The sequence below is a fragment of the Sorex fumeus genome, unplaced genomic scaffold (genome assembly GCF_029834395.1).
Source record: "Sorex fumeus unplaced genomic scaffold, SorFum_2.1 ptg000037l, whole genome shotgun sequence".
In the NCBI taxonomy this organism is placed as follows: Eukaryota; Metazoa; Chordata; class Mammalia; order Eulipotyphla; family Soricidae; genus Sorex; species Sorex fumeus.
In genome coordinates, this window is record NW_026606094.1 from 36,472,894 (window position 1) to 36,496,924 (window position 24,031).

The window sequence follows — 24,031 nt, forward strand, 5'->3', positions numbered from 1 at the left end:
ATATACACTACAAAAATAAGCTCATGATTTTCGAGAATCAATAAATGAGAAAGTCCTTATAATTCATAAAAATGTTACAATTCTTGTCTTAAGAAGATCTTATATTTATGTTTCCAGGTCTGCAATAAAGAGGTTGAAAATGGTATGTTCTAAACTGAATGTTGGTCTTTTTTAAGGTCTAAGACTGTGTCTTCAAGTGGTGTTTCTAAAACTTAGTTTCAGTCAAGTGGGGTCTAGTAATTCAATAATGAAAGGAACCCTACATTAAACAGATTAAGCAGCGACTCAAAAATGGATATGGAGCTCAAATGATAAAAAGCTTCTGTCCAATTATAGGCTGCATGTTGGAAACTCAGACAAAGGCCATTCATAATAGGCTTATAACTAAGAATGTCTGCAGTGCAATCTGTTTGGGATAGTATTAAAATCAAAGCAAAGGCAAATTTTTTCCTGGGTCACCTTTTTGAAAACTAACCCTCCCAATTGATAGAGAGAAAGAAATAGAGAGAGAGAGAGATAGAGTATAGCAGTCTAGATCTACCTAACTTTATCATTCTTTCTCTCTACATGCATATATGTGTATACATATGCCTATATATAATTTTGCATATATATATAATTTTGTATCACTAGCTATACAGTAGCAAAGTTTCAAAAATAAATATGTTATGGCATTCACATAATGGGGTATTATAGATTTTTTTCTAAAGACTTGACATTTTCTTTTATTTTGGGGGGAACCAAAGCTGGTTGGACCAAGGGCTTACTCCTGGTTCTGCACTCAGGGTTCACTTCTGGCCGACTCAGGGGACCTTATGGGGTGCTAGGGAATGAACCCAGGTTGGCTACATGAAGGCAAAAGCCCTTCCCACTCCACTATCATTCTGACTCCTAAATAATAGAACTTTAGTGTAAGAAAGTTGAGGTCAACTGAGATACGACAATATCCTTGAAGAAGCAAGCACAATTTTCCTCACTATTACATAAAATTTAGAGAAGAGAAACCTCAGTGCCATTGACTATTCCACAGCGATCTTCCTGAAAGTGCTTTCCCCATATGGTGCTATCCCCCATGGCATGCTGCTGGTATTCAGATGACCTTTGTCCTCCTGGTTACTGTGAGTGACCTCGCAGTTTTCGGTCTCCTTTATGTTTCACTAATAAAGGTGATTTGGCAGACTTGCTCCCCGAGGCTTGAGACAGTACATTTTAAACCAGATATTGTCATTCTAGCACATTCAAAAGAGTAAGATTTTTCCTTTGATAACACGTAGCTGCATATCCACATATCTAAAAATAACTTGAGGTGTCTTATAACACTGCAGGTGAAGGCAGAATTTACAAAAAAAAAAATAAAAGAAAGAAATGTAAAGAAAATATAGAAAATGCTAATGCTAGAGCTAAATTAAATTCTCATATTCACTTATTTCCTTTCAAAAAACTCCTAGGAACCTTTTCTATTGCCCCGTATGCCCAGGTATTAAACATCTGGTGGCTTTTCCTCTACATGTATGGACTTTAGGATCTGCTTGTTGGGACACAATACTCCACAATATTCCTAGAAGATCATTCATTCCTGCCTTGCTCTTTCCAATGCCTCACTTCTACTCCATCTTCTCTGGCTGCAGGAAATAAATCTAGGCGCTTTATGGCATCTCCACCTACTGTTTGGAAAATCTCTTTTAACACGGCAGTTAAATTTTGGAGACAAAAGAACCCAAAGGAAGCTATTTCCAAACTTGAAAAAGTCAGTAGCTTGCTAGAAGCAACAGCAGCACAAGAGTGGAGAGGAGAAACCCTGAGATGAAAGGGTAAATCCAATAGCGCGGCCCTGGGGTTCAGCGCCTACAGCCGCTAGGTGTGATCATGTTATGCTTGGCAGAGCTACTTGTTTGTCTAAGGCCTTTAGTAGTGCAGGGGGAAGCAATGGATAAGAGGAGAAAAATGGGTTTTATCCAATAAGAGAACTTTGCCCCCCTTGGCAAGGGTCCAGACAGCTGTTAAAAGTTTTCTCCTCTGACTGCCTCAGAGGATTCTCTACAGGTAGTATTTTCCTTTGAAACAAATCTAAGAAACAACAAATGTGATGCAAGACATGGCACAGAGGAAAGACAGAACTAGTTTCATTTTAGTGAAGTAGGACAAATAAACTAGCTCAAGAAATCCTCATTTTTATTTATAAGGTCAAAACACAAATTTAATAAGTATTCTTCTCTGTTCTTCTCTCCTTCTGCTTATAACTGTACTAATTAGTTTATAACAGATATAGAAAATGAAGATTCCCATACCTAATAAGATCTTCAAAGGCCAGAGTACAGAATAAAATCCCATTTATTTATTCCTTTCCTTCTTCCCCTCCTCTGTGTTCTCCACTTCTCTTCATTCCTCCCTGCCGCTTCCCATATCCAAATTCCCATTTCCAAATTCCCATATCTATATTTCGCTTCCCCCACTTCAAAAAAGGTGGTTATCTTTGAGTGATCTTTTTAATGCCAGAAAATGAGAAATATTTGAATGTAGTAAGTAAACTGTGATTTGAAGAATCTCATTTTAAGAGCAAAAGTTCTCTCTAGGGAAAAGAAAGTTGAATAACAACTGAGAAAGTTTTTTGTGTGTGTGTTGTGTGTGTGTGTGTGTGTGTGTGTGTGTTAGAATTTTATCACCTCTCACTGTTTTAGAGGAATAGGCTATGTCCAGTTAAATCAGTTTTAGGGATGTTTTATCTTATATCTTCTACAGTGTAACAAAATTTAGGAACAGGCAGTAGTCAGGGGACCAGATTCTAATGCAGTATCCGTCTTTTGCTTCTAGAGTCAAAAACCTAGGTGGAATAGAACTAAAGACAAACTCAGTTATTTAGAGAGCTAGTTACAAGTAATCATAGTATGCTTTTCAACAGAGTGGAAGGCCTTTAGAGAACAAATATTAGGGAGAAAATAAAACTGAATTGAACATGATAGACACCTATGATACTATGAAACATAAAATAAGATTTCTCCCAACATTTCTCATTGAAATATATTAGAAAGGTCTTATTTACAATACTGGCATTATTTCTCAGTGCAAAAATTAGAAAGCATATGAAAACCTATGAGGTGATTCTTCCATTACTGTTCAGTCCCCTTGGTAGGGCCAAGACCAGCCACAATTACTATCCATATCTAACTTAGAAGATTAATGAAGACATACTATTTGAAAAATCATCAGTTCCCTATGAATAGAATATGTTACAGGGATATATGAATGTTCTAGTCAAATATTTCAGATGGATAAAGAAAAGAATAAGTGGGTGTCCAAAGAGTAAACATAGGACTTGTGGGTTCTTTGTGGTTTAGAACTTTGGCCAATGTGCAAGTTGGGATTTCTCAGCAATCAATCTAGATCTAGGTGAAACACTATCAAATATATTCAGTTGGCTACATGGATCTAGTTTTTGACTAGATTATTATGTCTTATAATCTAGGCAAAGCATTTGATTTTTGAAGAAAAAATGTAAATCAATCTCGGTTAAACTTTTGATATTTTGCTACCAGAGTAAAAAAAATATTTTGAGAACAAGTGGATACGCCAGGACCCAGACCTAATCTATGTAGATCTGAACTGTGTGCTTTCTAATAGTTGAATGAAATAAAATTGGGATTTGCACATCCATTTTAGTTTTATTAGCTTGTGAAGGTTTTTGGAGGTGGGGGAGGATATTTAATTTTGCTCAGAGTTTGTGCTTGGTTGCATGCTCAGTGACCACTCCCAGCAGTACTGGTGGGGGACGGGATGTGATATCAGGGATCAAACCTTGGTTCTCTGTTGGATAACATTGTTTTTCCTTTCTACCCCTCCAGGGAACTTAGGTTTACTGAGTTTCTCCCACCAAAATGCTCCCAAGGCACACACAATTCCATCAGGTACTTCCAATCTTCTGTATTTATATTTAACCTCTCCTTTGTACTCTTCTTGCCCTATCTGTTAATCGATTTTATCCCCAAATAAGACCTATGACTTATAAGGCCAAATTCTTCTGAGGACTCTGGATTCTGTGTATGTAAGTGAAATGTTGCTTCTTTCTTTCTTTATGTCCTTTGCATAGTTTATTTGAATGCAGTGTCCTTTTTGTATAGACACAGGAAGACAGTTAATGCTATACCTTTGTAACATGGGAGTTAATTGACTTCAAATAATACTTACTCCCGGGCATCTGTCATATTCATTTAAGCCTCAGTTGCCCTTGGTTCCTAACACCGCCAAACTGGGGTCTCTCTGAGCAACAAAAATGCTTATGCCCTTGTCTTTTATAGTAAGAAAAAAAAAGCACCAAAGGAGTACTTGATGGAGTATCTGTTCCTTTGTTTGATGCCAAAAGCGACCTTGGAATGAAAAAGGGACAGGGTAAGTGCCATAAAAAAGTATATTAAGAGTGCAGATGTGGAACAAACTCTGTCATGACCCAAAAAGAATTAACTGAATAAGGACCCTGTGGGGAAAGATCAACCTGGCCTGAGGACTGTAGTCTGGGATACATAGCGAGATGTCCCCAGGAAGAGCCAACTTTTAAGCTTAATATATCTCTTATTATATCCATATAAAATGAGTAGAAATATTATTAAGAAGTAAATTTAAGATGATTGTTTAAATGGATACTGGCTAAGAAAAGGGGAAAGCAATGCATCCTTAGATGAATTCTGCCCTAAGGCGGATCTCTTAGCAGGACTCTAGACTACTGAGGACTTACATTTTGTTCTTGAGTATATCCTAGAAGAACTTCCCCTGTAGGAAAGGTTTTGCATCTGTTCATCTTTTATAACAATGTTCAACCACATCTATGTGTGATTGCTACCCCCAACCCTTATAGAGAAATCTCTGTAATTAATGCTGTGAAACTTTAATAAACAGTCACTGATTACCAACCAGCCTGGTAGCACCATTCCCTCCTTCATTAGTTCATCACTGTTGGACATCCAGAGTGGCAGGGGGGATGGGAGGGAGCATGGTGATCAGGCCAGAATGCACTGAGGAGACCAATGGATTACTGAGTATGGGCTGGTGACTGACTCCATGCAGAAACAGCAACAAGAAAATTGGTCTTGTGTAAGGCTAGCATCTACCATATGCAGTATTATCTCTCCATCCCCCCGTCCATATATTTTAGACTGTCAGTCTGATAACTTGGCTGATTGAAACTAACAACTGTTAGACATTATGACACCTACAAATCATGTTCATGATATTTTATATCACAACATTAAAGAGGGAGAGCAAGAACCCTGCTGCAAAGGGAATAAACTACTTTACTTGGAATCCTGACAAAATTCTATGTAAGGAGTTTTACATGGTGGGGCCTCTTATTTAGAAGAATATCTGTGATGTTATAGAAGGAGCTGTTTCATTTTATGTAAGGCAATATTTGAAACATCGTTTAAGGTTGTTTTCATGGTAAATCAGGTAAATTATTTTATAGAGATCAGGTAAATTAAGAGGCCATTTAATTAATATGAAGCAATAACTGAGAAAGGATTTTAACATTTTTCAAAGATCTCTAAGTTTGTAACATGAAATTTGGGAGGAGAGAGTTTTTATAGGATATTTTTCATACAATGATTAATAGAGGGAAAGACATTAACTTAATGATTTTGATATGGCTTAAGATAAAGCAAGAAGCAACAACCAAATATGAAGAAGATTAGATCTGAAAATAAGAAAATGTTTAATGTAGTCTGCCAGGAAATGCAAACAAAAAATGTGGAGCTGTCAGGGAGGTTTCTAACAAGATGGGGCATTTCTTGAAATATGATTTTATTTCAGATATTTAGCCAAGGAACCTCACAGGAATCTTCATAGTACAGTTTGTATGGCTTCTCATTTGATTTCTTTATACCAAAAAAAAAAAAAAAGAAAAGAAAAGAAGAGAGAGAAAGAGACAGAGAGAGAGAGAGAGAGAACAGTTTTGTGGTATATAAGGAACTACAATATGTTTAAATATGTTTATCACTTACCTGTATAGACCAAAGTAACACCAAAATTATAATTGGAAATTAAAAGAGAGGAGCTATGGGGGTATGGTGCCGCCAACAGGTCAATCTGTACCTGTGAGGCAAGTGCATCAGCAGCCTCATGGCGCCTTCAGACTACCAGATACCCCAAAATTGCTGCTGTGCCTTTGGCCAGACCCCAAAAACTTGGGGCAAGGTTTGCCAAGAAAGTAAATGGCCAAAAGTTAGGTATGTGGGAAACACACCCACAAACCACCTCCGGCTCAGCTATATAATTGGAGGCAAGGCCTCTCTGGTTCCTGATTGAACTGCTTAATGGACATGATCCCAGGGACTCAGAAACTTATCTCAGAACCCAGTGACTTTAGGTAGAAATGCGTCTGGTCTCTGCAGTAGGCTACCAGTGCTGGGCCAACCCAGATGGGAATAGGTTTCGTGCCTTGGCCTGTTCCCCCAGCGGCCCAGTGGCTGCCATCCGTCTGAGGCCCCTGGATAGTCACATTTGGGTCCCCAGTGACGTGACACACAGGGCCTCACAGGATGAGGGTGGAGCCGGGTTTGTCCTCCCCACCCCAACGAGACCCCAAGTCATCATCGCCCACGAATGGCCTCTCTGGCTCCTGATCAAGCTGCTTAACGGCCATGATCCCAGAGACTCAGAAACAAATCTCAAAACCCAGTGGCATTTGGCAGAAATGCATCCGGACTCCACAGTATGTTACTGTTGCTGGGCCACCCCAGGGAGGAAAGGGTGTTGTCCCTCCGCCTGCTCCCTCTTGGCGACTTGGTGGCTGTCATCCTCCAGAGGCCATTGGACAATCAGGCTTGGGCCCGCAGTGACGAAACTTGTTGGGTCTCACGGGATGGGGGGGGGGAGGTGGAGCCGGGCCTGTCCTCCCCACCCCAACGAGACCCAAAGTCATCGCCCACGAATGGCCTCTCTGGCTCCTCATCAAGCTGCTCAACGGCCTTGATCCCAGAGACTCAGAAACAAATCTCGAAACCCAGCAGCTTTTGTCAGAAATGTGTCCGGACCCCACAGTAGGTTACTGTCACCGGGCCACCCCAGGGGGGAATGGGTGCTGTCCCTCTGCCTGCTCCCTCTTGGTGACTTGGTGGCTGTCATCCTCCAGAGGCCATTGAACAGTCAGGCTTGGGCCCGCAGTGACGAAACTTGTTGGGTCTCACGGGATGGGGGGGAGGTGGAGCCGGGCCTGTCTTCCCCACCCCAATGAGACCCCAAGTCATCGCCCACGAATGGCCTCTTTGACTCCTCATCAAGCTGCTCAACGGCCATGATCCCAGAGACTCAGGAGCGGATCTCTAAACCCAGTGACTTTTGGCAGAAATCCCTCCAGATTTAAGTGTTAAAATTTCAGAATTTCAAAACCACATGGCCCTACTGCAACCACACGACATCATATGTTATTCATAACCAGCAATAGAACACAAATTATCTATTGTTGCCTTTTCAGCAGATCTGAGTGTTGGGGTAAAATCTTAAATAATGGTGGGTCTGGTGTTGAAATAGTGAATGTGATCAAAGTAGAGAGAGAGTAAGGTAGAAATCATCTGCCCCACAGGCAGGGGGAGGGTGTGGGGTGGGGGTATACTGGGATTTTTGGTGGTGAAGAATGGGCACTGGTGAAGGTACGCGTGTTTCATTGTATGACTGAGACTTAGACCCAAAAGCCTTGTAACTACTCTCACAGTGATTCAATAAATAAAATTATAAAAAATGGAAAAAAAGAGAGGAGCTATAACTAATTTATTTTTACTAAAATTGGGGCTTTACTTGAGAAACTCATGTAAGCGCTAAGATTTTTAAAGTGAAATAAGAGTGGGGAGAAAGGGCTGCAAAGTTTAAGAAGAGAACTACCAGAATGACCACCAACTGGGAGCTCTTTGTCACTATTGCTACAACATGGGAAGATGCCATTGTTTACAACATTGATGAGGAATATGATCAACTGGTTCAGAACCTTCATGATTGTGTGAGGAACGCCAAGAGAAAGATAGCCACAAAAAAATGCCTATTTTTGAAAACTCTTGAGCTTATTTGCCAACGTGGTTTGGCACATGCCTCAGGCAACCGCAAGGAAACGTCTGAGCTAGCATAGCAGTGAAGAGATGCGATCAAGGAAGACCTCAAAGAGAGAAGAGCAGAAGTGCTGGTAGATGCGGCAGAAGCTGGGAAAAGCATTCATAATGCCCGCCTGTCCTTTGCCAACTACAAGACCAAGATGACTGCCCTCCGACATCCTGAGAGATCTATCACATCTTCCAGAAGGGCAATGGAGAAGGTTATTCATGACTTCTACTCAGATCTCTTCGATAGCCATGTCCACCTGCTGACATACCAAATTCCACAGGATGGATATGTCATTCCCAATGTTCTCCCTTCCGAAATCCGACATGCCATTTCGTCGGTAAAGAAACGAACAGCACCCGGCCCAGACAAGGTCAGACCCGAACACCTGAAGAACCTGCAGTCAATACTCATCAATACGCTGGCTCGGCTCTTCACATGCTACCTGTCTGATTGCAAGGTTCCGTCCCAGTGGAAAACCAGCATGACTGTACTACTGTACAAGAAGGGAGACATCCAAGACATTGGCAACTATCGCCCAATCTGCCTATTGTCTGTCATCTACAAGCTGTTCACTCGAGTCATCCTGAATAGGGTTGGCAGAACACTAGATGAAGAACAACCATGCGAGCAAAGGATTTAGCACCATCGACCATATCCACACGATAACCAAGCTCATTGAGGTTTCTCAGGAGGTCAAGATGCCGCTTTGTCTAACGTTCATTGATTTAAAGAAGGCCTTTGATTCTGTTGATACGGAAGTGGTCATTGAAGCCCTAGCCAATCAGGGCATTCAAACTCAATACATCAGGATCCTCCGTGAGCTGTATTATGGATTCACTACCAGGATCTCACCATTCTACTAAGAAGTAATCATCCATGTCAAGAGAGGGGTTCGGCAGGGTGATACCATTTCACCGAAACTCTTCAGTGCCACCCTCGTGAGCATCATGTGATGACTGGAATGAGAAGAAATGGGAGTGAATATAGATGGTCGGCAACTATACCACCTCCGCTTTGCCGATGACATTGTTCTAATAATACCAAACATTAGCCAAGCGACACAAATGCTGGCCGACTTCGACTGTGAGTGTGGAAAGTTCGGACTACAGCTCAATCTTATGAAGACAATGTTTATGAGAAATAGCCTCTTTCCTGATGCTCCATTTGCTCTCAATGGAACAACCATCTCCGAATACAACAATTATGTGTACCTAGGTCGAGAAGTCAACATGATGAATGACCTGGCACCTGAGTTGTGCAGGAGGAAGAGAGCAGCTTGGAACACCTTCAAGAGCATTGAAGAAATAGCTAAGAGGACAAAGAATCTCCGGCTCTGGGTACATCTCTTTGATTCCACTGTCCTTCCTGTATTAACATACTCCTCAGAGACTTGGGCCCTATGCAAACAGGACGAGAATACTATTTGAGTCTCCAAAAGAGGAATTGAAAGAGCTATGCTTGGAGTATCATGTTTCACTCAAATGAGAGAAAGAATCTGGAATTCCGACCTCTGTCGACGATCAAGTTTGGTCAGACTTCTTCATCAAGATCATGAACGATCGGTTTGAGGATCTTCGTATTCTTAGAATGAACAGACCCCATTGGGCTACACTGGCATGTGACAGGGACAAATGGAGACGTTACTGGCGCCTGCTCGAGCAAATCGACGATTAACGGGAAGTAAAGTGATCAAGTGATCAAGTGATGGCATATACTTTTCCTGAATAGCTTGAGGTGATCTGGGTTGGATTTTTGGCATTACTCCAACTCCCATAATAAAGAAAAATATTTCACTGTAAAAACTGCAATTATTTAGCTCACTTCGGCAGCACGTATACCAAAATTTGAAAGATAGAGAAAAATTAGCATGATCCCTACACAAGGATGACAGGTAAATTCGTGAAACTTTTCATGTTCCATATCTTTCAAAAACAAAAATAAAATGAACAAAACAACTGCAATTATCTGTATCTAAAAAACAATTACTTCCTATGTTTTGGTTAGTATACTGGCTCCAGGCAGTCATAGAATGACAAATACTGCATTATTTTCTATATGCATTTATATTTGTAAGCATTCATATTGTACCTTTTACATTTAAGCCATAGATCCTTAAAATTTCTTATGAACACCATAAAACTACAGAAGGAATCATTGTTAGTGCATCAAATATCAAATATGAAATATTTTGCCTTTCTGTATACTCCCCAGATCTCAAGTCTCCTAGAAACTTGACATTTTGGGCTTGACCTAATTTGACTTCCATAGTAGATCTGTGGTTTTCTCCATATTACATTTCACTGGAATCTTTTATAATGATTGATAAAAAACAATTTCAACCAAACTGCTTATTCATTTATTCTATTTGAACAGCAGAGGGCAGAAGTATCACTTAAAATGAGGAAGTGTGAATTTAGGCCTCCTGGTTAGGGAAAGCCTGGCAAAATTAGGGTCTCCTATCACGGAAAAACAGAATTGTGTGAAAATTAAAATAAAGGAAAAAATAAAGTGATGATGGCATACCAAATGTTACAGTGCTTTTTTGTGCGTGAGTGATAATATTGGTAGAAAACACTGCTGAGCCAACAACTTAAACTCAGATTTAAAGGCTGAAGTAAGAATATCACAGATAAGGTACTTGCCTTGCAAGCAATTGACCAGGCTCACTTTCTGGCAACACATACAGCCCCTGAATCCCACTAGCAGTGATCCTTGAGCTCAGAGTCAGGAGTAAACCCTGTGAACCACTCCGTGTGACCCCCCAAAAAAACAAACAAAAAGCCATACTGAATAGCAGTATGGTTATAAAGAATGGAAAAGCAATGGTGGTCTTCCACTGAATCTATTTAAACTTTATAACAAATGTAAAAATTTATTTATAAACATCTGACATTTCATAGAAAGAAAATTATCCAACAATGATTTTAGTAAAGTGACCTGTGATTCTCCACGTCACATTCAATCACTGATTCTTTGTTTCTTCCAGGTTTGGGGATGAAGCTATACCTAGAGGTTTTCAGGGCTTACTCCTAGCTCTGTGCTCAGGGATGACTCCCGGTGGTTACCAAGGTGGTTGCCAGAGCAACCTGGTCAGCAGCATGCAAGACAAATGACTTAACCCTATTCTGTCTCTTTGGGCCCATCACATTTCTATTTTAACAGTGACCCACCCACAGGCAACAGATAAAGTAACTTCCTTATAGTGATACCATAACTTTTAACACTTTTGTAATCATGTTACCTAAACATAAGAACATATTCAAAAAAGAAAAAAATCTATTATAAAGTGTATTCTCAAAGCTTAGCTTCAGATGCAAATGTTTACATACTTAAGAGAGCAAAGGAAGTCTTTGAGAAACACTGGTATTTAGAAAGGATTAAAGGAATAACTTTGTTCGATGGTGTCTCTTGAACCTAAAAGCATTTTTCCTTTTTCTGAAATCTTAAGAAGAAAAGTAAGTTAAGCTGTGTGTGTGTGTGTGTGTGTGTGTGTGTGTGTGTGTGTGTGTGTGTGTGTGTTAGTTTGGATACTGTCCATTCCCTAGATTTTTTTTTAACTATTCCCAAAAGTATTTACAATGTAAACATTTTACATTTTGAGTACCCTCGGAGCAATGACTGGGCTGTTAAATAGATTGTGATGGTTTTTTTTTCATTAAAGAAAAATTCTCCTACTGCACTTATGGTTTGCTGTGTGTATGTGGAAGGGGTGGCGAGTGTCACTTATTCTCATTTTAGACATGCACCTTGGGAAGAAGTCCTTTATACTGTCAACTTTACGACAGGCAGAACAGTGAAGAAAGGACATCCCACACATCTGCAAACACCAAATCTGAACTATCATCACCAAGAAATAAACATCTGGATGCACTGATGAGATCATTTTGATAAATATGTTCAATCCCCCAAATACTGCAAGAATAAACTTTTGTACATTTGTTTGGAAATAATTTTCTGTATTTAATATGATGATTTCTATCCCAAATTATTTTTTATAACATCTAGAAAATTTTATATGCTTTCAAAATGGACTGAGTGCTCTAATTTTTTTCTTAAATTTAGAGCAATAGTTCAAATGTAATCATTTTGGATACCTAAGACCTAATTTAAAATGCATCTCTGAATTTTAATATTTTTCTTAAAAAGGCTAATTTAATATCAATATAGAGATTAGTACAAGGATTAAAAACTTGGATGCTACAGTCAAAGTATCTGAACTTTAACCTGACTGTACCACTCAGAGCTTTGTGACCGTAGGCAAGTTACCATGCTTGTCTGAGACTGCTTTTTAATTGGTTGATATTAAAAATATATCTAGTCTGGGACTGGAGCAAAGTGCAGTGGATAACGTAGGACACTTGCCTAGCACACAGCCAACCTGGGTTTTGTCCCCAGCATCCCATGTGGTTCCCCGAGCACCACCGGGAGCAATTTCTGAATGCAAAGTTAGGAGTAATCCTAAACACTGCTGGGCTTGGCCCCAAAACCAAAAAAAAAAAAAAAAAAAAAAAAGAAAGAAAAGAAAAAAATAACAAAGAAAGAGAGAACTTGTTTTAGAGAGTCAGTATGACAACTAAGATTTATAAAAACTTTTGAAGGTTTTTCCCAAACAGTCTATATCCTATGTTATTGTCAGAGAGTTAAAAAATAGAATATATAAGATATTGCTATAATACTATATTTCTATATATCATTTTATAATAAATCAAAATAAATCAAGCAAAAACTGTTCTGATAAGAAAATAAAGTGAAATCTGAAAATTGTATCGTTTGTAAAAATTTATTTATATAAAACTTAATTTGTAAATAGTCAAGAAAACATCCCTTAAAACACATTAATAGTGAGGGATTGTGTGTTTGTTTCTGCATGTGTGTGTTTGTGTTGCATAGGATTGAATCCAAGGGTCTCAAAAATGCAGAGCAATTTTTCCACTGCTAAGTCATGTCCCTAATCTTTAAGAGGCAGTTGTGACAGAGCAAAAATAGTTATATGATGTGCTCTTGAATCGCTAAATAAAAGAACACTGAAAGGTAATTCAGAAAGCCTGACTATCGGCCATTTTATCTTAAAGAAAAACATATAACAATATCATGCTTTGGGGCTGGAGAGATAGTACAGTGGGTAGGATGCTTTTCTTGCATGTGGCTGACCTGGATTAAATCCCCTGAATCCCATATGGTCCCCTGAGCATACCAGGAGTAATTACTGAGAGCAGAGGCAAGAGTAACTCCTGAGCATCACTTGTGTGAACCAAAAAAGAGAGAAACAAAAAACCCAAAAGATATTTTTTAGTAAAATTTGAAGCATTAAGTCAATGATTTTTCTCAAGATTTGGTGATTATTTTTTACATCTTGGCATTACTATTCAAAGTGAATCCTTAGTTAAAGAAAAATAAATGGTATTTTCCAATTAGATCAATCAACCCCAAATTATTTTACAATCTATTTTACTCATATTAACAAAGCAAGAAAATTTCATACTATACAGTTTTTTAAGCTAAAATAACTATAAAACACACCTCTTACTTTTACATGCTTTAAAAAAACATAACTTTCAATACATTGGTGGGGAGCGCTGGAGGGACAGTGCAGCAGACAGGGTGCTTGCCTTGCAAACAGCCAGCAAGTTCAATCCCCAGCATCCTCTATGGCGGCTGAGCACCACTAGGAGTGGTCCTTAGTGCAGAACCAGGGGTAAGCCCTGAGGACTGTTAATATGGTCAAAACAATATACAAATAAATAGAATGCTACACTTGAGTTTCTCTAGTAGCTCATGTCTCAGATCTAACCAACAGTATTCGAAGATGCAACATGATAAAGAAAAATACTAATGTCTGACAAGAAAATAGTCATTTAAATGATGTAAATCATTTATAATTGATTTAATATTTTCAAAGTAGAGGTCGACTAGAAGACCAGCTATATGCAGAGTAAGAAGTGGGGAAAAAGCCGTAGTTGGTATTTCCATCTATCAGATTACTTGCCATTCTATGTACTATATTAATTTAATAATTCTTTACAGATATATTGAGGTTAAACAATTTTTTTCTAAGCCTAGTCTATTCATTATAATATTGTTGATTATCTGATGCAATTCTTCCTCAAAATAAAAATTTGAACTTCTAGTGAAGAATGAGGCTGGAGCAAGCTATTGCTTGCATTATTGCATAGCGGGTAGGGTGTTTGCCTTGCATGTGGTCGACCCGGGTTTGATGTTTGATTCCTCTGCCCCTCTCAGAGAGAGGGGGCAAGCTACCCAGAGTATTCCGCCCACTCAGCAAAGCCTGGCAAGCTATCCGTGAGATATTCGATATGCCAAAAAACGGTAACTGGTCTCACAATAGAGATGTTACTGGTGCCCGCTTAAGAAAATCAATGAATGGGAGGACAGTGACAGTGAAGGATGAAAATGCTGATATATTATTACATATAAATAATAATTTAAAATCCATAGTGCATTGTGCTTTGATGAATAACAACTTATTATAATGACATTAAGAAGAGCATGTGAAGATTAGAAAAGTCTTTTGTTACAAAGTTTGATACATACAGTGCCAGGTCGGGGATAAGGAATTCTTCCATCATACTGCACCCAACGATGGTCTGCACTTTCCTTATGAGCATAGGGACCGTTGAACACAGCTCTGATGTCAGCCATGCTATATACACAGACAGCAGAGCCTTTGAAGATGGAACTGAAAGACAACAACCGGAATCACTAATTCACTAGTTCAATGCACACTTATTGCGCATAAATTCTATCAGCTACTGCAGACAAACTATTTAGCATATTTGTTTAATAGGAGTTGTAGACAAATGTACCTATGTCCTCAAGGAGCTTAAAACACATTATCTTGTATAAAAAAGAATAGAACTTGATAATAATTATATTGAAGATAAACAGTTGAGCTAGTGGGCAGGTCCATGGATGTCTATCCCCAATAAAAAGCAGACTGGAATCTTTTCATAGAGGAAGAAGAATTTAGATTGATACTTGATGATATATCTAATGGATAAGTAAGAACTACTTAGAAAAATTGTAGGACTAAGAGAAAAATGCAATGAAGAACATAAACAAAATTTATTTAGATGCTCTTGAATTTTTTTAACTTATTTTAGCATAGCACTTTCTAAAACATCCTAAAATAAATTTGCATTTCCTGATTTTTAAAAAAAGGAATAATAAAGATACAGAAAGCACAAGTGTATAACTTATTTGGTTTTTAATGTACTTAACTGACTATATATAGTCTATCAATTTATCATATAATATTTTAATATTTTTAATTAAAATTGTTGAAAAAATCATTGATTTTGGATTTTACATATAACACTTATCTAATCTCTAAAGTTAATAATTGGAGCCCCATAATTTATATACAAAATACATGATAATACTACAAGTTTTTGCAAACTAATAACAAAAATTGTTAGTTATGTCATCAGCTGTTTGGTTTTTGCTTTATTTCTGAACATTAATGACATGTATTTTCTTTGCAGAAAGGTGGGTCACACTAGGCAGTGCTCAGGTCTTACTCTGGTGGTACTCAGTGACCATGTGCAGTCCCAGGGGTAGAACTGAGGCTGGCTACATGCAACATGCATCTTAGCCCCTGTACTAACTCTCTGGCTCTGAAAGACATTTTGTTTGTGTCCAACACTGTCAGTTATCTCAGCTCTTAAAAACAAGTTTACCTTTAATGATCTAAGAGACAAAGCATCTCAATACTACATAACTGAACTAAAAATTTCCCAGCATGAATGGATTAATCATTAACCATTCCTAAAATAACATTAGTGAGAAATTGAAGGAAGTGACAGTAAACTGACAACTAGGATAAAACTGGTGCTACAGGAAGTAATTAATTTATAAAATTATAAAAATCACACAGTCTATGACATTTTATTTAATTAATTAATTGGCCTTGTGTCATACTCGGTGATGTTCAGGAGCTACTCCTGGTTCTGCATTCAGGAATTACTCTTGGCAGGGCCCAGTGGACTATATTCGATGCCAGGAACCGAACCCAGGTTGGCCGCATGCAAGGCAAATGCCTTATCTACCCCTACCTATGACATTTTAAAGTAATCAGGCATCATGATTAAAGACTGCTAATTTATCTTCTCATTGGACAAAAGATATACATGAATCTGAACTTAAAATTTTATATTTAATAAATTAAATATAAATTTATTAATTTATAAATTAATAAATTAAATAATAAACTTTATATTTAAATTTATATATTCATATATATTTAAACATGTTTATATTTAAACATATATATTTAAATTTATAAATTGGCAGGAAAGTGTAGTACAGAGTAATAGCATTCTAGGACATCTTTATTCTCATACTTAGTCTATTTTTTCTTGATAATTTTTAACCAATAGTTTATTTAAACTTATACATAAGCTCTGGTGGACTTCATGAGGAAAATAATGCACATAAAAATTGCCTGCAAAACATCTTAACAAATTTTTCAGAAGGAGACAATAAATATATTCCTCTGATACCAATACCACTGCCACCAATTCATTCAGTATTAACAGCTAGTCATAAAGACTGAAACATAGTTATTAAATAGTGAAAGACATTTCAAAGAATGTATCATTTATAGCAATATCTTTACAAACTAAAAATATATAAAGACATATATTAAAGGTAGCTAAATATAAGTTATTTAATTAAACAAAATTAAGACAATAGAACTCACATATTTTAAAAAAAGGTTTTAAAGATGCTGGGATAACTTGGAAGTAAGTCATTGGATCTGTGATAAAAGTAGACATTAGTGTAGAGAAGAAAAGATTATAAGGTAGAAATCAGGAAAATATTTTAAATTTAACTCATGCTTATTCCTAGTTGTTTTTTTTTTCCTCTTTTTTGTGTAACTAATTCCATGTATTAACAAGTAATGTCTAAACTAGGTACTACTTAAATGGTTATAAGCAACCACACTCACATACTTCTAGAAGTGAAAATATAGCAACATGTATTGATGTTTTAAAAAGAACAAGCCTGGGGATATGGTGCCACCAGCAGATCAATCTGTACCTGTGAAGCAAGTGCATCAGCAGACTGATGGCACCTTCAGACTTCCAGATACCCCAAAATTGCTTCTGTGCTTTGGCCAAATCCCAAAATTGCTTCTGTGCTTTGGCCAAATCCCAAATATTGGAGCAAATTTTACCAAGAAAGTAAATGGCCAGAAGTTAGATATGTGGGAGACACACCTACAAACCAGCTCCGGATCAGCTATATAATTGGAGGCGTGGCCTCTCTGGTTCCTGATTGAACTGCTTAACGGCCATGATCCCAGAGACTAGGAAACAAATCTCGAAACCCAGTGGCTTTTGGCAGTGTCCGGACCCTGCAGTAGGTCACTGGGGCTGGAACACCCCAGGTGGGAATAAGTTTTGTGCCTTGGCCTGTTCCCCCTGGCGGCCCCGTGACCGCCATCCTCCAGAGGCCACTGGACAGTCAGGTTTGGGCCCGCAGTGACAAGACACATGGGGTCTCACGGGATGGGGAGTGGAGCTGGCCCTTTCCTCCCCACACCAACGAGACCTCGAGTCACGGCCAACGAACAGCCTCTCTGCCTCCTGATCAAGCTCCTTAATGGACATGATCCCAGAGACTCAAAAACAAATCTCGGAACCCAATGGCTTTTGGCAGAAATGCGTACAGTTCCTGCAGTAGGTTATTGGCACTGGGCCACCCCAGGTGGGAATAAGTTTCATTCCTTGGCCTATTGCCCCTGGCAGCCTGGTGGCCATCATCCTCCAGAGGCCACTGGACAGTCAGGTTTGGGCCCACAGTGACGAGACACGCGGGGTCTCACGGGATGGGGGTGGAGCCAACCCCTTCCTCCCAGTCCCAACAAGACCCCTAGTTGCCACCCATGAATGGCCTTTCTGGCTCCTGATCAAGCTGCTTAATGGCCATGATCCCAGAGACTCAGAAACAAATCTCAAAACCCAGTGGCTTTTGGCAGAAATGCGTTCAGACCCCACAGTAGGTTACTGTTGGTGGGCCACCCCAGGAGGGAAATGTTGCTGTCCCTCTGGGTGCTCCCCCTTGGAGGCTCGGTGACCACCATCTGCCAGAGACCACTGGACAGTCGAGTTTGGGGCCACAGTGATGAGACACATGGGACATCACAAGATGCGGGTGGAGCCGGCCCTTTCCTCCCCATTCCAATGAGAACCCGAGTCACCGCCCATGAACAGCCTCTCTGGCTGCTGATCAAGCTGCTTAATGGCCATGATCCCAGAGACTCAGAAACAAATTTCGAAACCCAGTGGCTTTTGGCAGAAATGCGTCCAGACCCTGCAGTAAGCTACTCTTATTTTTTTCATAATTTTTTTATTTTTTCTTCTTATATTTTTTATTGAAACATTGTGAGAAAAGTTACAAAGCTTTCAGGTTTAAGTCTCAGTCATACAATGATCAAACACCTTTTCCTTCACCAGTACTCATTTTTCACCACCAAGAACACCAATATACCCCCCCCCCCCCCATCACCCCTCCCAATGCCTGTGAAGCAGATAAATCCTACTTAACTTTTATGGACATTGATTACATTCATTATTTTGCCAAAAGATGCACCATTATTGTTTACAATTTCCCCCCCAACAATTAGAATTGCTGAAAAGGCATTGTGAAATACTTTGTTTTCTATAGCTGGTTATGAGAGTCAAATAATGATCTTGGATTTCTGCAAAGATCCTGATAATTACGAGATTGGTTTCTGTGCATCTGGTGTTATGGCTGCACCATAGAGCCACTCATTGCGGGGGGGGGCAGCTCGTGACCTCAGAAGGGCGTGAAGGATGAGCCGGTACCACCCCCCTTCCCATGAGACTGCAGTTGCCCTGTTGCCGCCGGCTCATAACTGGCATTCCAATAAGCTCTGAGGTGGCAGCCACCGTGCTGCCGGGGGGGGGGGGGGCGGGGGGGGGGAAGGGCTGAAGGGAGCAACACCCTTTCCCTCCCGGGGAGGCATGGAGCCATAGTTTAATGCATGGTCCATTCAATTTTCTGCCACAAGCTGCCAGGCTCTGGATTAAGTCAAAAATTGCCTCTAGAGCATGAAGAGTAGGTTACTCTTGCCAGGCCCAGGGGGGAAAGGGTGCTGTCCCTCCGCCTGCTTCCCCTTGGTGGTTCAGTAACCACCATCCTCCAGAGGCCACTGGACAGTCAGGCTTGGGCCTGCAGTGATGAGACATGTGGGGCATCACAGGATGCGGGTGGAGCCGGCCCTTTCCTCCCCGTTCCAACGAGACCCCTAGTTGCCCCCATGAACGGCCTCTCTGGCTCCTGATCATGTGCTTAATAGCAATGATCCCAGAAACTAAGAAACAAATCTCAAAACCCAGTGGCTTTTGGCAGAAATGTGTCCGGTCCCTGCAGTAGGTTACCAGCTCTGGGCCACCCCAGGTGGGAATAGGTTTTGTGCCTTGGCCTGTTCCCCCTGGAGACCTGGTGGCCGCCATCCTCCAGAGGCCACTGGACAGTCAGGTTTGAGTCCACAGTGACTAGACACGTGGGGCCTCACAGGATGGGGGTGGAGCCGGCCGTTTCCTCCTCACCCCAAGGAAACCCCGAGTTGCCTCCCACAAATGGCCTCTCTGGCTCCTGATCAAGTTGTTAAATGTCCAGGATCCCAGAAACTCAGCAACAAATCTCGAAACCCAGAGGCTTTTGACAGAAATGCGTCCGGACCTTGCAGTGGGTTACTCTTGTCAGGCCACCCCAGGGGGGAAAGGGTGCTGTCCCTCTGCCTGCTTCCCCTTGGTGGTTTGGTGGCCACCATCCTCCAGAGGTCATTGGACAGTCATGTTTGGGCCCTCAGTGATGAGACACGTGGGGCACAATGGGATGGGTGTGGAGCCTGCCCTTTCCTCCCCATGCCAACAAGATCCTGAGTCGCTGCCCACGATTGGCTTTTCTGATCAAGCTGTTTAACGGCCATGATCCCAGAGACTCAGGAACAAATTTCGGAACCCAGCAGGTTTTGGCAGAAATCCCTCCGTATTTAATTGTTAAAATTTCAGAATTTCAAAATAGCGCAGCCACTAATGCAGCCATGCAACATCATATGTTATTCATAACCAACAACAGAAAACAAATTGTCTACTGTTGCCTTTTCAGCAGATCTGAGTGTTGGGGGTAAAATCCCAAATAATAATGGTGGGTCTGGTGTTAAAATATTGAATGTAATCAAAGTAGAGAGAGAGTAATGTGGAAATCATCTGCCCCACAAGTAGGGGGAGGGTGTGGGATGGGGGTATACTGGGGTTTTTGGTGGTGGAGAATGGGCACTGGTGAAGACATGGGTGTTTCATTGTATGACCAAGACTTAAACCCGAAAGCTTTATAACTGCTCTCACGGTGATTCAATAAATAAAATTATAAAAAATGAAAAAAAAAGTAAGGTGGAGTTCATGCACAATTCAATCAGCCTAATCAGTGGCTGAATAAATAGCAGTACTCTTCCATTAAAGAAAATAAATAAATAACAAGCACAACACAAGGTCAGGTTTTTCTTTCTTTGTTTTTCTGGGGGGCCACACCCAGCAGTGCTCAGGGATTAGTCCTGGCTCTGTGTTCACTGATCATTTCTTGTGGTACTCAGAGGATCATAGGTAGTATCAGGGATAGAATGTGGGTCAGCAACTGAATGCAGAGCAAATTACCTTGCCCTCAGGACTAGCATTTAGGCCCCTAAGACAAGCATTTCTTTAATACTACCTTTTTGTCACAAAGCTTGATGATTTATCATGATGATTATGTAATATATCATTGTGCCCAGTGATTTTAGTCTGGGAATCTGTCTGATGACATATATGTGCTCACTAGGGAATGCTGCACTTGCAACACTCGTTGCTGAGCATCAATAGCACCAACAATGAAAATATGAAAACGTCTAGGCAAAGGGGAATGGTTAAATACACTGTTATAGTGAACCAGGGGATACTCTGTTGTTATAAAAAGAACAAGGATACCTTTAGGTATTGATGAAAAAAAAAAGGATTTCCAGGAAACATAATAAAATAGCATTAAAAATCTTTGACAACTACCTTTACAAAGGAAGAAATGGAAAGAGTACATATTTATTTGCTTACATACACTAGATAATTCTCTAGAAGAGTTATCAACTTTTTTGAACATACCTGGTTGTGGTGAAGACTCCATATACTACAGGATTTCTTTCATCTCTTGTAGGGAGTAAATAAATATCTTCTATTTATGGGGAAGAATAATTCCAGTTACTTTATTTTTTAGTATAATATGTTTGCCTTTCTTAGTGAAATATTTTCTGAGATTTCAAAAAGTACACAAAAACCAGATATCAATGAATATCATTAAATTGCACATAAGTAATTAAAAGTCTAATTTTCTTACTAGTAGTGTGACATTTTAATCTGTTAGGTGTTTATTTTTATTATTTATAAATAGAATAGTTCACTTTGATAACCCCACAAACTTTTCAATCATAAGCCTAATATTAAAAATAGAAGATGCTAAACAAGAAAAAAGTGTTTTATCTCCATTGTGTGACTGTGTCAATTTCTTATTTTTTTCAATCATTTGGTCACAAAATAAATAGCTTCACAAGTAATTAACACAGAAGTTATACTAAACTGCATAAACAGTTTATTTAAAATATTATTTAATATATGAACGTGTTTATAAATAAGTTATTAATGAATACTGAATATAGAGTAAAACACAATGCTGACAAATAGTGAAATGATACAATCGTTTTTGAGGAGTGGAAAATAAATTAAAAAAATGAAATCTTAATATCTAATTATGCGAAACTAACATATAACCAAAAGCTATTCCTTGGATCATGTTTGAGAAAAGCAAAAGATGAAATGAAAGACAAGAAATTGCAATACTTTTCTGAGTATTCTTTATAAATGGAAGAATTCACCAAATTTCCAGTGCTGTCCAGCAGAGGGCATGAGTAGAATAAAAAACCCAAATTCTTACCACCTATAGGTAGTGCCACCTTCCATAGTTGAAGTTAGCATTGAGAATGAATGTACTCTATAGTCCCAGAGTCAGAAAGTTTCTTTCACTTGCTTTATTTTCATTTTACTCACTAAGACAAAGAAGTCTTAGAAAAAGAGGTATTGATTCATCGATAATGTGTACCCAAGCCCAAACACCTCAATAATATTTGTGTATTCAGATTTATTGAGTCATTCTTATAAAATGGATTAAGGGCTATAGTTAGGCATTTGGGGTAAAGCAAAATAAATGTCAAATTGCTTAATTAGGTAGTAAGAACTTTTAAAAAGTGATATGGACTTACGAAGCTCATCAAAGTGAGTATCGGCCCCATCACTTCCTGGAATGGAACAAATCAATCTGGCCTTAAGAAAAGTTGTCCATTTGTTAATCAGGCTGCGTTGTCCTCCTACATCATTCTGGGGGATAAAAAAAAGTGAAAACTGTAAAGATACAGACTTAGAAATACAATTCTTGTATCAACTAAAATTGGTGGCTATTGTAGAGTCTGCGTTTCATTAACGTCATTGCTTACAAGACAGAGAGCGTATAGATTCAAACTCTTAAACTTACGAATGAGAAAAAAAGGCAAAGTTTTGTTTGTTAACATAAATGCTTTTCTTATGATTGAATGAAAATATTGTAAGCAATTAAGGCTCCACTTGTGAGCAGCTGGATGCAAAGCTATGACAAATATGAAAAACTTTGAATCACAATCTCACCTCTGCCAGTTTTCACTGTGATATATAAAAGAATATTTAAATATTTCTCTATGTATCCTCATTAATAAAATAGTATTAAAGCCTTCAAATATAGTTACTTTGATGATTAAATAAGAAAATTTGTTAATATATTCAGCAAAGAGGAAGCAAATTGTTTTCCATCAATATCATCACTGACTTGTATATTACATGCATGTTTCAGGTCAGCATTCCATCCTTTAGAAAATATACTTGGTCTTTTCTAAATGTAGTAACCTGTGAAGCAGACACTAACACAACATAAATATTTATATATTAGCATGGAAATAAAAGCAATTGTGTTTTAAATGCTAATTTATATTTTCCATGTTTATTTACTTTGAAATGGTTCATTCAAGTGTTTCTTTGGACATTTACCAAAATATAAGCAGTAAATATATGAAATAAACAAAGACTATTCTATTTGATAATTCACCATAAAAGGAATTACTTTTATTACTTTTATATAATAGCCTATATATGACCATCAAATTAATAATTTTACTCAACTGGATCTGGTATGTTTATAGTAAATTAAATAAGAATACTTTGTGATATAAATCTATGGTTTGTTTTTTGTGGTATCAGGGGTTGAATAGTCACAATTCTGCAATGAAAGCGCTAGAGGGGAGTAAGCTGAGTAAGATCATTTCATTTAGCATTAAAGAGGGTCTAGAGAGAAATCCAAAGTCTTAGCTACACTGATAGTAACAGAAAACTCAAGAGACTCTTAGATTTATGGAGCACCGAGGAGGCAAATGAAGTCCTGGAGACTAGAGCCCTTTGCTATCTTTATAGCCTTAGTATTGAACACTGAGGGTGCAATGTAATACCTAGAGTGAGCCATGTTTTACACTCCCATCTGCTAAACACTTGAATCCAGCAACATTTTTATAGAAATAATAATTTAACATCTATAAGGTAAAGGTAAAGGTAAAGGCCCTCCCGTTGATCGTCGATTTGCTCGAGCGGGCCCAGTAACGAGCAATAATTTAAAAAATCATCTTGAACAAAACAGAATATTCTCTGCATCAGTTTATACTTCACAAATAAATTTACACCAAACTGTGAATTTCATCTCACTTGTTTTAAATGGATTTAAATAATTACAAATCACGTAAATCAATTCTTGGAATGCATATGCATCTGAAATCAGATTATTGGGGGCTGATTATATATGTATAGGT

General features: G+C 38.8%; 1 protein-coding gene and 1 non-coding gene across 2 annotated transcripts in view; one reads left to right on the forward strand and one right to left on the reverse strand.

The window, feature by feature from the left end:
• Positions 1–24,031, reverse strand: part of SEMA3D (semaphorin 3D) — a 154,372-nt gene that overhangs the window by 30,604 nt on the left and 99,737 nt on the right. The window contains exons 8-10 of the mRNA XM_056118199.1: positions 22,409–22,523; positions 21,258–21,327; positions 14,629–14,773 (exon numbers count right to left, since the gene is read on the reverse strand). Of these exons, the coding sequence (XP_055974174.1) occupies positions 14,629–14,773; positions 21,258–21,327; positions 22,409–22,523 (330 nt within the window). The remainder of the gene's footprint in view (positions 1–14,628; positions 14,774–21,257; positions 21,328–22,408; positions 22,524–24,031) is intronic.
• On the forward strand, positions 9,892–9,995 carry LOC130027859 (U6 spliceosomal RNA). The gene has a single exon (XR_008793079.1). It is a non-coding gene; the product is annotated as a U6 spliceosomal RNA (small nuclear RNA).